The sequence below is a fragment of the Melopsittacus undulatus genome, chromosome 4 (assembly GCF_012275295.1).
Source record: "Melopsittacus undulatus isolate bMelUnd1 chromosome 4, bMelUnd1.mat.Z, whole genome shotgun sequence".
NCBI lineage: Eukaryota > Metazoa > Chordata > Aves > Psittaciformes > Psittaculidae > Melopsittacus > Melopsittacus undulatus.
The window spans coordinates 47,940,074-47,953,301 of record NC_047530.1 but is presented as its reverse complement, the minus strand read 5'-3'; the positions used below and the strand labels follow the sequence as shown (position 1 = coordinate 47,953,301).

General features: G+C 46.4%; 1 protein-coding gene across 1 annotated transcript in view; it reads right to left on the bottom strand.

Annotated features, from left to right (window-relative positions):
* PLEKHD1 (pleckstrin homology and coiled-coil domain containing D1) overlaps positions 1-11,988 on the bottom strand; it is a 28,236-nt gene extending 16,248 nt beyond the window's left edge. Inside the window, exons 1-4 of the mRNA XM_005149238.3 lie at positions 11,837-11,988; positions 3,689-3,782; positions 2,712-2,801; positions 2,111-2,187 (exon numbers count right to left, since the gene is read on the bottom strand). Of these exons, the coding sequence (XP_005149295.1) occupies positions 2,111-2,187; positions 2,712-2,801; positions 3,689-3,782; positions 11,837-11,988 (413 nt within the window). The remainder of the gene's footprint in view (positions 1-2,110; positions 2,188-2,711; positions 2,802-3,688; positions 3,783-11,836) is intronic.
* Positions 11,989-13,228: the final 1,240 nt, after the last annotated feature.

The following is a 13,228-nucleotide window of genomic DNA, read 5'->3' as shown; positions in this document are numbered from 1 at the left end:
GTTGGTGGGGCTTTTTTTTTTTTTTATAATTTGGTTGGTTTTATAATGAGGGAACAGGATGATAAATTAAGTGCTGCAGTGCCATTGGCATTACAATCTCCATCTAGGAACAGCAGGACACTAAAACAGGTTGCCTAGAAGATCTCAGCTGTGTCCTTTTAGCTTTCCTATTCATTGCAGATCAATTTACTGGCCCACGCTGTGCCTTTCTGGCTGCCGCTTAGCTCCCAGCCTGACCCTGCTAGCATAAATCACATAATCTCTGCTTTCCCTCACGTGCAGGCTATCATCAGCACCAATTAGGCAGGCACTGGAGCTGCATCACTCCCCTCCTTTGATGGAAGAACAGAAGCAGAGAGGGGAGGGGAGGGGGTGTCTCAGGCAGATGGTCAGCTGGGTGCAGGTGGTCTGCTGTATGATAGGAGCCATAGTCTAGATCTTTGTTTTAAACATTAGTGCTGGAATACTGAAGCAAGGACTAGACAAAATGCTGGCCCTGTGAAATAAGCAGGTACACATGAGTTGTTTGTAAGACCCCTTCCTGCACTGTGCAGCCGTGTTCCTTCCCTCCCGTACACTCCTGGAAGATTAATTTGGCCCCCAAATTACTGTCCTCGGCAATAGTTGAGTATAACATTGGTTGAAGGCAAGTGCAGACCTGTGCTATTAAAGAAACAACTCAAAATTGCTCTAGGGCTGAGTCTGTGTCCCTCCTCCTCTGCTATGCCCAAGCCTGCTTCTGCCGAGTGGGTGACAGATCTCTGCCTTGGGTCTTGTGTCCCATAGGGCACATGCTCCCATAAAGCTCTAATGAACAGCTTTGCATTTACTGTTTATATGATACCATGGAGGTTACATCTTGCTCCAGTGCCAAAGCCAGGCTCACTGCAGCAGCTCAGAGCTTGGCTTGGGCTGATCCACCATAATACTGTGTTCCCCATTAATTAGAAATGATCATTTTCAGCATCATAACATTGGAATTAACTGAGATACTACCTTTGCCATGCACACATGCATGCACACACTGGTATTACAAGTTCAACTTGCTTGAAAGAGCAGCTTTTGTCCCTGCAGTCACAAGAGACCACATACGCACATTGCAGTGCAGCCAGGAAGGACAAAGTTCTCACTGCTTCAGACCTCATGGCTGGATAGTAGGCTCTGCAAGCTTCTGCCTGGCTTGGGAAAGTCAAGTCTCTCTTTAAGTGTTATTTCTTCCTGCATCTGCTGAGATTTAGGAAGAGCCTGCTTTGGGTTTGCAGGAGAGCTGCTCACTGCACTGTCAGGCACCTGGGTACTGAGGGATTGCAGAGCTGGTGCCAACAAACTGCAGATCTCTCCAGTATTCTCAGTGGACTATGGACTCAGTGCTGTACGCACACAGCAATCAAACTCTCTAACCCCTGTAGATGGGCTGGATATGCTTTGCTAATATCTCCTCCATGGGATTTAGCCTGCCTCCACAGTTCAGAATTAAACTGTCCTGAAAAGCCAAATCCTGCTGCTGCATGGCCTGAGTGCCCTAGGATCTGAGCAGAAGGAATGCACATCCATGGTCATGCAGCTGCTTTATGGCTGTTACTGACATCTCAGTGTGACCAGGGCAGCTAAGGAGAACAGGGATGTGCCAGTGAGGTCCCTGCTCACCAGTGAGGTGCAGAGCCACACAGATAGCTGCTCACAAGCTTTGCACCTTGCCTGTTCTGCTCTTACCTTACCCCAAATTCATACACCTTCATTGCAGGGAGGTTTTCTGACCCACACCTTTGTCAAGCCCGTGGATCTTCCTTCCCACACAAAATGGTCCAGGGAGCTCCCACCTCTCTAAGAAAGAGAGAGGGACAGCAGATAACACCCGGTGTATCAGTGTTCTACATATGACGGCCTGGGGTTGGTAGCAAGGAGCCATACTGCATACCACACCCAGACAGGAAGATTTGGGTCAGTTTTAGAGCATTCTTGTGTAGGAAAGAATGGGTCCAGGAGGCAAGTGAAGGTCTCGCTAGTCTAGGGGAGCTTTTCATGCTCCTTCTAGTCAGGCTTCTTCCCCTTTATCCTTTACACATCTACAGAGCAGATCAAAGAGAATAAGGAATAGAAAGAAGCTTACACTTTTCCAGACTCCTGTAGCATCTCCAGCCACTGAGCCTGCTCAAACTCTGATTCGGCTGCTAGAACAATGTTACCCTAGAAGAGGGGAGGGGAGGGGAAAAAAACCTGGATTAGAGAGGTTAGTGCCTTACACACCTCTGCACACCCAGGGCATGATCAGGACACAGGTACCACAGCTACAGTGGGAGGAAAGCTCACTTCAGGCTTCCACCTCCATGGAGGCATCACATGGGAGCAAATATAACCCAGATCTACCACAGGTTGGGAAGAGATGTGAACAGCAAGCGGTCATGGCAGGAATAAAATGATAGGACAATGTGAGCTCTAGGGCTCCTGAATATCTGTCTACTGGTCCTCTAGTATCGTAAGACCTGCTGTCAGAAAGAGCAAGTTTCCTCATTGGTTGTCAAGATAAGAGCATCAGCAAAGCTTTGAGGAGACTTGGGATGCTAAGCCACCCTCTCTCAGGGTAGTGTGCCCAGAGAGGGTAGGATAACTTGGTGGGGTGGGAAAGGCTGCCAATTCAGCTCTGCTCATCAGCAGTAACATGTTTTGTGGTGTTTATGGGGTTTTTCTGAGAAGAAAAGAAGTCTACTTACATGGAAGTCTTCATGAGAGATCTTTATGGCATAAGGCATGTTGGGCTCCTCTTTGGGCTCCACAATGCAGCCTCCCAAGGGTATGACACCCTGGGGACAAACCAGAGTGCTCCAATCAGTTGTCAAAATCAAGTACAGCCATTAACCAGCCAGGAGCTGAACTTTCACCCTTCACCACTTGTGGGCCCCTGCCCTGCCTTGCCTATCCCAGGAGGGACAATACACACAGCTCCTGAAAACCACAGGGACTCCCACCACTCTCAGCAGACCTCCCCGTAGCATCGGAGCAGGGGTAAAGATGGCTCTCCTTCATACGGCTGGAGGGAAGGCTGCTAGGTAGGACATGGAAGTGGGAGCTCTTATCAAGGAGGAGGTAATTGCCCAGCAGGGCCAGACATTGCAGTTTCACAGCGTGGTACCATGAGAGAAGCTGTCCATCCGTTACAGTCACCACCCCATCAGTAGGTCAACACCCCACACATGCTGTATGGGGATGGATGGGTGCCCTGCTGTCCCTAACCAGGCTGGGTGAAATCTACACTTCTGGGAGCACATGTGCTTCATCAGCCCCAGAGACTACAGAGGATGAAAGCAGACTCAGACCACACAGCCTCCTGATAGAGGCTGCTGCTCAGGGATGAGGGGATAGCAGGGGATGGCTGTGACTGCTTACAAGTGCAAGTACAAGTTAGAAATAAGCAGCAACCAAAACCGTTAGACCCACCACTGGCGTTGCTAACAGCATTCTCATATCCTCAAGATCACTTGATCAGGGAAAAAAAGGGAATACCTCTACTGTTAGGTAAAAAAACATTGAAGTCATGTTGAATCATTGAGGAACCTAACAAGGTACTGACATGATTCTTGCATTTCTGGGAGCTTCTCTGGGTCTGGCTTACCTCTTCACTTGCTGGGCCTGTGGAGGGGGAGGAAGCTAGAAAGAGAATAACCCCCTTTCCCGTGCAAACACTGCTCACCTTGGGATGGATATTGAAGTATTTATTGCTTTCAAAACTCTTCTTCTCACTCTCAGCATAGTAGAGCAGGAAACTTTCCTTAATGATGAAGAACCTTTAAGACAGAGAAAGGAAACAAACACTGCTAGAACAGTGGTCATGGTTCCACAGCTCAAGAAAATCACCACGTAACTAAGGCTGCTTTCTGAGCAGAAGAGTTTACTGTTCCCATCTATGCCTAAGGTGAGGTGTCTTACTTGCGCTTGTAGCCAAGAGCTAGTGCTTAACACAAAGTGCCAAGCTCAAGTGTTTTGTGCTTGCAGTTTGCCACAGCATGCACACAGCAGTGCTGAAGGCAAACCACAGCACAGTTTACTCACAAGGGAATGGGATGGTGGTCTGTGTCCAAGACAAAAGCATAGCAAAAACCTTTTGACATCTTGACCTGTGCATGTTTTATCAAGCCCACGTGTTGCATTCAACTTCTTGGAAGAAAGCTGCTTCTTTTTTTTAAGAGCCTCTCTCACGTGGGCTAAGAACAGCTAAAAACTTATTATTTCAATCTATTCCCTGCCACCCTCTTCCTCCCCATTATGCATAAGCCAGAAGGGAAGTCTTCTCACTGTAACTGAGTCTATGGCAGGAAGAGTCACAGATCTGCATCCTCAGGCAACTTGAGGCAAAAGAAGAGCCACAAGAGTACTCGGGAGGAGAAATAAATTTCAGAGCTATTTTAATAGAGCTCCTGGCAAAGTTTCCCTTCATTGACCTTTGCAAATACAAAGTAAATTGAATTTTTTTTTCCTCACACACATCACATTTTAATGTGCCTTGTTCTCCTCAGCCCTACGCATGCTCTGAGGAGCACTCTGTAGTAGCCACAAAATATCACAGCTTCTGTAAACCAAGTCGCTAATTTGCTGGAGTGTGTCCTCAAAATCGTGGTTAAAGGAGTGCCACTTTTAGCTTATTTGCATGTCCAAAATGCCCCAGGGAGAGTCCCTCTTCTCTTTGAAAACTGAGGTTGCATTTACCCTGCAGGCAGTGGTAGAGGGGGGAGATATCTGACTTAGCTTCAGTTTGGTCTAAATCTCTGCAGCTCTCAAAAATGCTGAAGAACAGCTGAAAAAAAAAATGGGGACACGTTTAGTACAGAAGTTTCAAAAGATTAAATGACAAAGGAAATGTGTTGCACTGTTCATGTTTTCTAATATGAGAAAAGAGGGATTTGGAAACAAAGCGAAAGGCAGTAAGCTGAAGATTAATACAGAATGTCCTTTTACACTGCACAAAGCACTGCTGTTTAAGTCACTTTCATGTGGTCCTGAGGACAAGAGCTCATGAGGAATCTGGAAAGGATAAAGCTTTTCTGTGAGCAATGAGAACAGCCCCAAGGAAACCTCCTCTTTCTGGGCAGAAAGCCTCCACTGGATGGGATCTGGAAGAGACTTCTCCAGGCAGAGCTTTCCAGTTGTGCAGCCTGAGGATTCCTGTACCTTCTGCTGAAGCCTCCGTTAGTGATGGGCTACTGGGCAAGAGGTCTGATCCACAAGGGCAATTCTAATACCTCCGCATGCCCATCTCACCGCAGTCCTCTCTGGAAGCAGAGGACCTGTCAGATGGAGCCAAGCGCTGCCTCCAGGACAGACGAGCACAGCAATTTAGTACCATTTTAGCTCCTAAAGCTAAAGAAGCGGAAGCTGGCAGAAAATTATCATTACAATAGCAAACTAATATATATAATTATAATATAATACATTATTAATAATAGTTCTCATTATTACACTGAGGGGAAAGCTTTACCACTTCCACCAGCTTCCATCTCTTGCTCTTCTGCCAGGGCTCTGGCACAGATGAAACTGACAAATGCCATGGAAATATGAGCCATGGGCTCACAGGGGGACCAAAAGACACAGAACAAAGTGAAGCTTCTGAATGCCTGCAGAAAGCTCAAGGCTCTCAGGCTCTGGAGCTGTTGTGCACTTGCTCCAAAACATTTAAGAGTGGCAATGATTGAACTTGTGCATATTTATATCCAGAAATGTTCAGAATGTACAAACACCAGCAACAATTATTGTGCCCCAGTTTTTTTTCTTCTCCTTGCTTACTTATCTATATCTATTCACATTGACATCAAAGGTGGGGAGAAGCCTCCAGCTTGCTTTCTCAGCAGGACACATTGTCTTCTCATTTGCTACTCCAAAAACATCATGGTTGACTGCCTAATCTCACCTCTTGCTCCTGACCACAGCCTGGCAAAATCTCTCCAAACAGAACAGCACAAGTCAGTGCAAAAATCATCCTTTTGCACAGAGCTATTTAGTTGGCAGAGGACTGAAAAAGTGCTCATTCACAGTGCAGCCTGTCCAGCAAGTTACCTGACCAGGTAACTTGTAAGAGGACTTACTATTGACCTTTCACCCAGGGAACACCTCCCTGCCAGCACAAGCTCATGTGCCACTGCATCTCCAGAAGAGCTGCCTGTGATGCCCCCTCAGCTGGGAAAGCAGCATGACCCTACCTGCAGTGGCTGTCCATACTCTCTTTGTACGAGGTGCCTAAGATGGACATGGAGATGGACTGCCCATGGGGCATTACTTTCTTTCCCTGTGATGGAAATCTCCATGCTAAATCTCTTGCCATTGTCACAGAACATGGACTAGAACAGTTTCTTCAAGACACTAGGCAGGGTTGCGAAGGAGCATCCCAGAGAAGGTGGTGGCTGAACTGACCACGCAACTTTGAGGCACCAGCCCATTTAGCAGATGCATCAGGCACATCTCTGTGTGACACAGTGCTGAGAGGGTGCACTCATCAAGGTCTCACCTCAGTGTGAAACAAGGATTGGTATTTTCAGACATATTTGCCTTCATGGCAAAGGCAGCCATGACCCCTGCAGCAGGCTCAGAGCTGACCCTGGCCAAGGCAGATATCAGAGAGACCTCCACAGAGCAGGCAGGTTGCTGGTTCCTCCTGTCCTCATCACTTGTGTGAGCAGCAGAAGCCTTCCTGTTTCATTTTAATTCACACCTCTGATCATTAACTCCATTCAAAAGTTTTCTTATGAGTAGCTACATCTTCATGTTATGTTTCGAGTGCTCAGTTCAATGAGAACTTGATTTTTAGAGGCAAATGTTACCTCGTCAGCATAATAAATACAGAAATAATACCTTTTAAGATCAATTCTGCCTGGCCTGTGCTTGGTTCAGTGGGTCAGAGTGAATCAGATACTGTGGCTGTAAATACAAACTAAAGTATGAAAACCAACACACCACATGAAATGGAGAAAGTCTGTTGGTAAAGACTTTCAATAGTCTTTTCAGGATGAACAACCTTGAGAAACATTTGCAAGGCATAAAGATCTTTAATTATGTATGATTTCTAAACTGTTGATCCCATTTAAAGCCAGGCTGTTACATATTTTTTGTCTACTCAGTGCTCCCAATATCCCCCTAGTATGTATGCTCCAGTGGAAAACCAAAACAAAACCAAGAGTAAAGCCTAGCACAGATCTCTGAGAATTGATGTACCTCTCACAGATTAATGAGCTTTTAGATCCCTGATCTTACAGATGTGGAGAGAATCTGTGGGGATTGGGAATTAAAACGTACAAACTAAGAGTTAAAACAACAAAATTACACAGCAAATAATGAAGGAAAAACACTGAAAAACTGGCTAACTGATAAACAGTACGTGTTTACGCTCAGAACTTATTCCCTCATCTATCCCTACTGGGAAGGCAACACCCAAGAAACCAAGATCACTACTTTGACTCTCAGGACAAAGTCTACATACAACAATACAAGGAAATGGATGCAGCATGATGAAAAGAGGGATGAAGCGACAGAGTGAAGGAGGAAGAGGTACAAGACTCAAGGGCAAGTTGAAGACTGAAGCAGCAGCCAGGTGAGGAACAGCAGAAAGGGAAAAGATGGCCAAGGGCGAATGGGGAGATACAGCCAGTTAAGACAGGAGACACTGAACACACTTGTATTTGGCACAGATGAGCCAGCAGAATTAAAGGGAGTACTGGAGAGACAGGGGAAGCTTTCAGAACACAGACAAAGAACCAAAAAAAGATATTTAAAAGCAAAGCAGCGAAAAGCCTAGAGAGCAGCAATGAAGGTGGGAAGACCTGGTGCACACACTTCCACACGCAGCTCAAGCAATACAGGAGCTATTCATGCGTGGTCTATTTCTTTGGGTCATCCATCTCCTGTCGCTAGATCCTGCACTAATAAACCACTGAAACCACAGTGTAATGAAACAAAATCAGCAGAGGAGCAGTAACAGTCTTGAGTCACTTGGATCTAAAGCCAGAGGCCTGGTCTGCCAGGATTAGGCAGAACAACTCCATACTGGACAAGTAGAGATACCTGATCTCTGGGGACAAAGTGCTTGCTTTGTGTCACACAGGACTAACAAGGTTAACTAGCTAACCTTCCTAAAAGTGTTTGAAGTGACAACGGCCCAAGTTAAGTATTTACATTATAAAACTGCAGCAGTCTCACTGGTCCTTCCTTCCAATGGTGGTTTTCCAGGCACCAGTCCGGGAGCACAGGCAGTGAATCCAAGTTACTAAAACAGCCCAGTTCTCTCTCCCTAGGGACAGCTCAGGAAAACGATGGGCAAATGATGTTTATCGGCATGCCAGCTCAGAGACATACCTGTCCCTCACTGTTCCTCTCCTGACAGCTCCAGGCTTTCCTGTCTGCCTCCTGGCGCCTGGCAGCTGGAGAGGCAGGCAGCCAGGCAAGGAGCGGGAAGAGGTGGATGCTTCCTGACAGCAACCAGCCAAGTGGGAAGCTGAGAAGGATGAGGGAAGCTTGACTCACAGCACTGCTGCCTCAGCAGCTCCTGCTCCCCATGTGCTGCTCATGCACACACTGCTCTGCAGCCATGTGCTTTCTAGGGTTTTTTAGAGCAGAAAACAGTCCAAACCAGTCACCCTTTCCATCTGTCCTGTGACCACATCTAGCGACTGTTGGTAACCAGTCTGCTGGAAAACAAGGTTATGTGCCTGTGTTGCAGTGCCACAGCCAGGACTGGTCACAGAGAAGATGAGATTTCTCTCGACTGTGCTGCATTCCCTCCTTCCAGCAGTAACCTGGCATCTCTGACGGGTTTGCTCAGAGGTAGCACCATATTTTGTGGTACTTTTTCTCTACTCCTTTCAATTCCTGATGCCCCAACCTTGCTTTTCTGACTCTGGCTGACCACTGGGCAGATGCCTTCCTGGAGTTGCTCCCCTTAGCTCCAGAGTCTCACACCTGAATGGTGACAGTCAGCTTAGAACCTGTCATTCCTATACAGAGCTGGGGTTATTCACAGGAGAGGAGGATGTGTTACTTCCTACCTACAAAGGTACAGTGCCCTGTTCATGCAACATCCAGAGCAGGTTTGTACTTTGTGCATTTCATTCCATGCCAGGCTGATGCCAGTACCAGTGCAACTTTTGTATTTGAATTGACTAAACTGCTTGTTATAAATTCAAAGGAAGAATAGAAGGCAGTTGGTGGAGAGAGGAGAACCATAAGTCAAGGGCCAAGAATATGACTTTCCAAAGCTACTCCAGCAGTGACCCAAGCTTCGACTGTTCAAAGCTGCAAAATCCCCAGACCTGGGATTTTGATTTCCAAAGCACTGGACACCATGCCTGGACTTTTTTCCTTGATCCATTATCCAGTTAGGCTCCATCTTTCCCTTAAACACTCACTTTTTTCCTCTGTGTCTCCAGCAGCACTGCTGCTACAGCCAAATGAACGGGATCAAGCAGTATCATGCATCTCAACAGCCACATCTTCATGGCTGACAGCCTGATGTGGTCAATCCTCCTGTTACATGCTGGTTTATTTCCCATAGCTTGGAAAGACTTTCCTTAGAACAAGGAGTAGCTCTGTTGTTCAGTCCAAGATGTCAGGACAAAATCTACATTGCTGAGAGATCAGATCCTCAGCTGCATCTAGAAATAGTCCATTTTTTCCTCTTAATTTAACGGGAGTGGGAAACTTCTCCTTTTCATGAAACAATGCACTGACCAGCTGTGTCTTGCTGGGCATGGGGGGGGGGGGGTGGGGGGGAGGGGGGGGGATAGGCCAGGGAATGGATTAATTACTCCTTATTCTCCTTCACAAATAACTTATAATAACATATAAGCTTTTTACTGCAAAGAAAATATCTCCTGTGGTAAAAAAACCCAACTTATTGCTCCTCCTCTTCCAGTGATTTTACTTCAGAAATCCCTTCCTTCCAAACCCTACAGACCCCCTGTGCTCATCTCCCACAGACCCATCTCTGGTCTCCAGAACCCCCAGCTGCTGTGCTTGCAAGCTAACCGTCCACTTCATTCTTGCCCCATGGCCTCTTCCCACCTGCTAGCACTAAAATATTTACCACTTGATGAAGATGGGGGTGACTTCTAGGAATAGAACAGCACTAAATAAGTAATGATAGAGAGAGCAGACATGAGCCATTTGCCTGCAAGAAATTTTTATTAGGAAGAAGAAAGCCTTTTAAGAATGTCTCCTCCATAGCAAATTACCTTCCCCTCTCTTACTGTCCACTTGTTTTCCGTAACCCAGCCACATTAGCTTCCAGATATAATTCATTTAAATATCAATGCTGGGAGCTGAGTAGGGAGCATCAGCACAAATTCTGTCTGGGGTAAAAAAGGACACTATGGGGGGAAGTATAGAACAAAACCTGCGCACAAGTCAAAGGTGGCTACAAACACAAAACTGCTTCCCAAAAGACATTTGATTATTTTTCAGGCTATGCCATCTTCACAGGTTCAAACTGGGCAGCATTGTCATTGCCACACAGAGCAAAACTGGGAAAGCTGGGGCTGGAAAGGATTTGATGTATTGTGTTTACTATGCAGCCTGCAGCAAAAAGGTACCCACCAAAGATAAGTACCAGAGGCAGCCAACAGACATTGCTCACGTGCAGGTTCATTTATTCTTCCAAAAAGCCTTGAGACACACTTTACTACCAAGGCTACAAAACCACCTTTCAGGTCCAGAAGTAGCTCAGGCTTCCTGTGCTGTCATTTGTTAATGACTCATTTGTGCCTTTCCCCAGTGGAAAGGTGAGGAGGGGGAAAAAACAACATTGCTTTTGTCACAGCCTTTTTCATCTGCAGATATCAAACTGCTGAAGGTGGGTGAGTCCTGCTATCATTGTTTAATAGATTGCAACAACAAGTTTTGGATCACAAAACTCATCTCTGGCAGTGGTAGTGTGAAAATGCAAGTTCTTGGCTACTAGTCTTTTAACTGAATCATTTGCCAATGATGTCTACCAGCAGTGACATTAATCTGCCATCCAGGAGTGCTGGAAGGCTTAATCCATTAGATTGTGTACTTCCAGAAAGAGCTGTAGAATGTTTCTTTGTGGGTACCATCCATAAACAGTCATCTCTCACCTTTTGATAGCCAATGGAAAACTCTCCCATGAGATTCAGTGATTTGAACAAACTACACCAACTTTAACCTCAAAGTGACCCATCATTTCAACACTACAGAATGTACTTCCATCCTCAGTAAAAGGTTATAGCAAATGCTTTCCAGCTCCAAACCTCCTGACTCTGAGAGACAACACACAGCAGCTTACAACTCCCTAACACCAGATGGGACAGGATTTGGAGCCACCTTCTCCGCAGGGAAGTGAGTCTGCTTTTGCTGTTCCAAGCATGCCATCACCATCAGACAGCACAGCAATACTGACACCGGTCCACAAGCCCCAGCAGACTGTACACATGCACATACAGTCCCACATGCACTGTCAGTTCAGCCTAGCTGTCTCACACCCAAAGGACTTAAAGAGCTTTAACAAGTGCTAGTGAAAAAAGTCAAGCAGTTTGGGGGCAAAATACATGAGCTGACCCTTTTTCTCATTAAACGATCATAAGATAAGTATCTAGAGGAGGCAGCTAGTCCCTATTCCCACCCCAAGGTGCATGTAGCACAGGGTTTGGGCAGATAAAGTAAAGCACAATGGGGTACCATGTGTGAAAAGCATCACAAAAGCAGGGAAGCTATGCCCAAAGTTTTACCCCTAGTCTTTGCCTGGCTAGCTGCACTTAAAGAGCCAAGCACTCAGGCTCTAACTTACTGCAGTGCCCTTAGGCTTTGTTTTTCAGCTGAGCATCCCTCAGCAACAGTGGCTTACCTCCTGGACCATTTGGCCGACTGCCTCCCAAAGGGTCTCTTCCAGAGCACGCCGTAAAGCTGCACTTTGGTGCTGATGTCCAGAGCATCGGAATCTGCCTGCTCCATGGATGGAGAAGGGGATACAGAACTGGATTTTGAAGCAAACATCATAGATGGATATGATTCTAACTCTCCCCCTCTGTGTGGCAGCTCAGGGAATCCGATTAAATGCAGTGAACCAGAAGGACGTAACCAGCCACTCCAAGCGGCAGACGGAGAGACCGGGCTATGGTTTGAATCAATAACTTGACTGCTCAGCACTCAGTCAGTAAATCTCCCCCTGATGCACAGATGATGAGAGTTTCCTCATTGTGTATTACTTCCTGATGCATTGCAGACAGCACGCATCCCAGCCCAAGGAAAAAAAAAGGAGCTAAGAGCCAGAGATCAGGAACACAGAGAAGCAGAGAGAGCTCAGAGAGAAAGCTCCTAGCAATAACATAAAGCAAAATACCTCTGCACCAAAGCCAGCTTGGAAGGTTATTTGACATTGCAGCATCCCAGGCAGAAATCAGGGCAAGTTGGAAGTTTTACTATCAGGCATCTCTTACCCTGATATGTACCCTCAAAATCTTGCACTGGGAGATAGGTTCTTCTCATTTGTCCCAAGGAAAAGAGGAGCAGATAGGGTGGGAGCCAACAAGTTCTGTCAGATTCCCTCTGCCATTGGGAGTCTCTTGCTGTGCCAGCCTGGCACTGCCTATCATACACAGTTCACGTGGCTGCTGGGCTCAACTGGGCAGTGTCCATGCTGCACGTCCTGCTCAGCCTTAAAGGGCCATTGCTGATCAAAGACAGAACATAGAATTCTGCTTGCCTCCATGCCTTGCTACATCTTGGAGATGTGGCAAGCACAGCCTCTGCCCTGCGTCTTTGTTACTAGCTCCTTCTTGGCCACAGAACAAGGACATAGGAATATATCACACAGCTCACACAAGTCTCCATTTGTCTGTTTAGTACTCCCACTGTAAGCTTTTTATTCTGGTTCCTTAGGTTCTTGCTCCTCTCTTGAAACCATCCAACCCTGCAGAAACACAAACAGTCCTCCAAAAGAACCCTGTCTTTTGTAATGCCCACAGGAAGATACATTAGCATCATATTGTTCCTTCCTGCACCCTGCCTTCCCTCCATGATTAGGATATGGGGAGAAACTGCTTGCATTATACCTGGTAAAGCATCTGGAGTTTGGGGGTATTATATAACCAATAAAGACACGGGCATGCTGTGCAGCATCTGCTTGTGTTTTAACCTGTGCCATCCTACGTGTATCAATTTCGATGCTGTACGGTCAGCTCTTCCCAATGCAGTTATTCAGAAGTGACACAGTGCAGCCACACAGTCCTTTCTTATT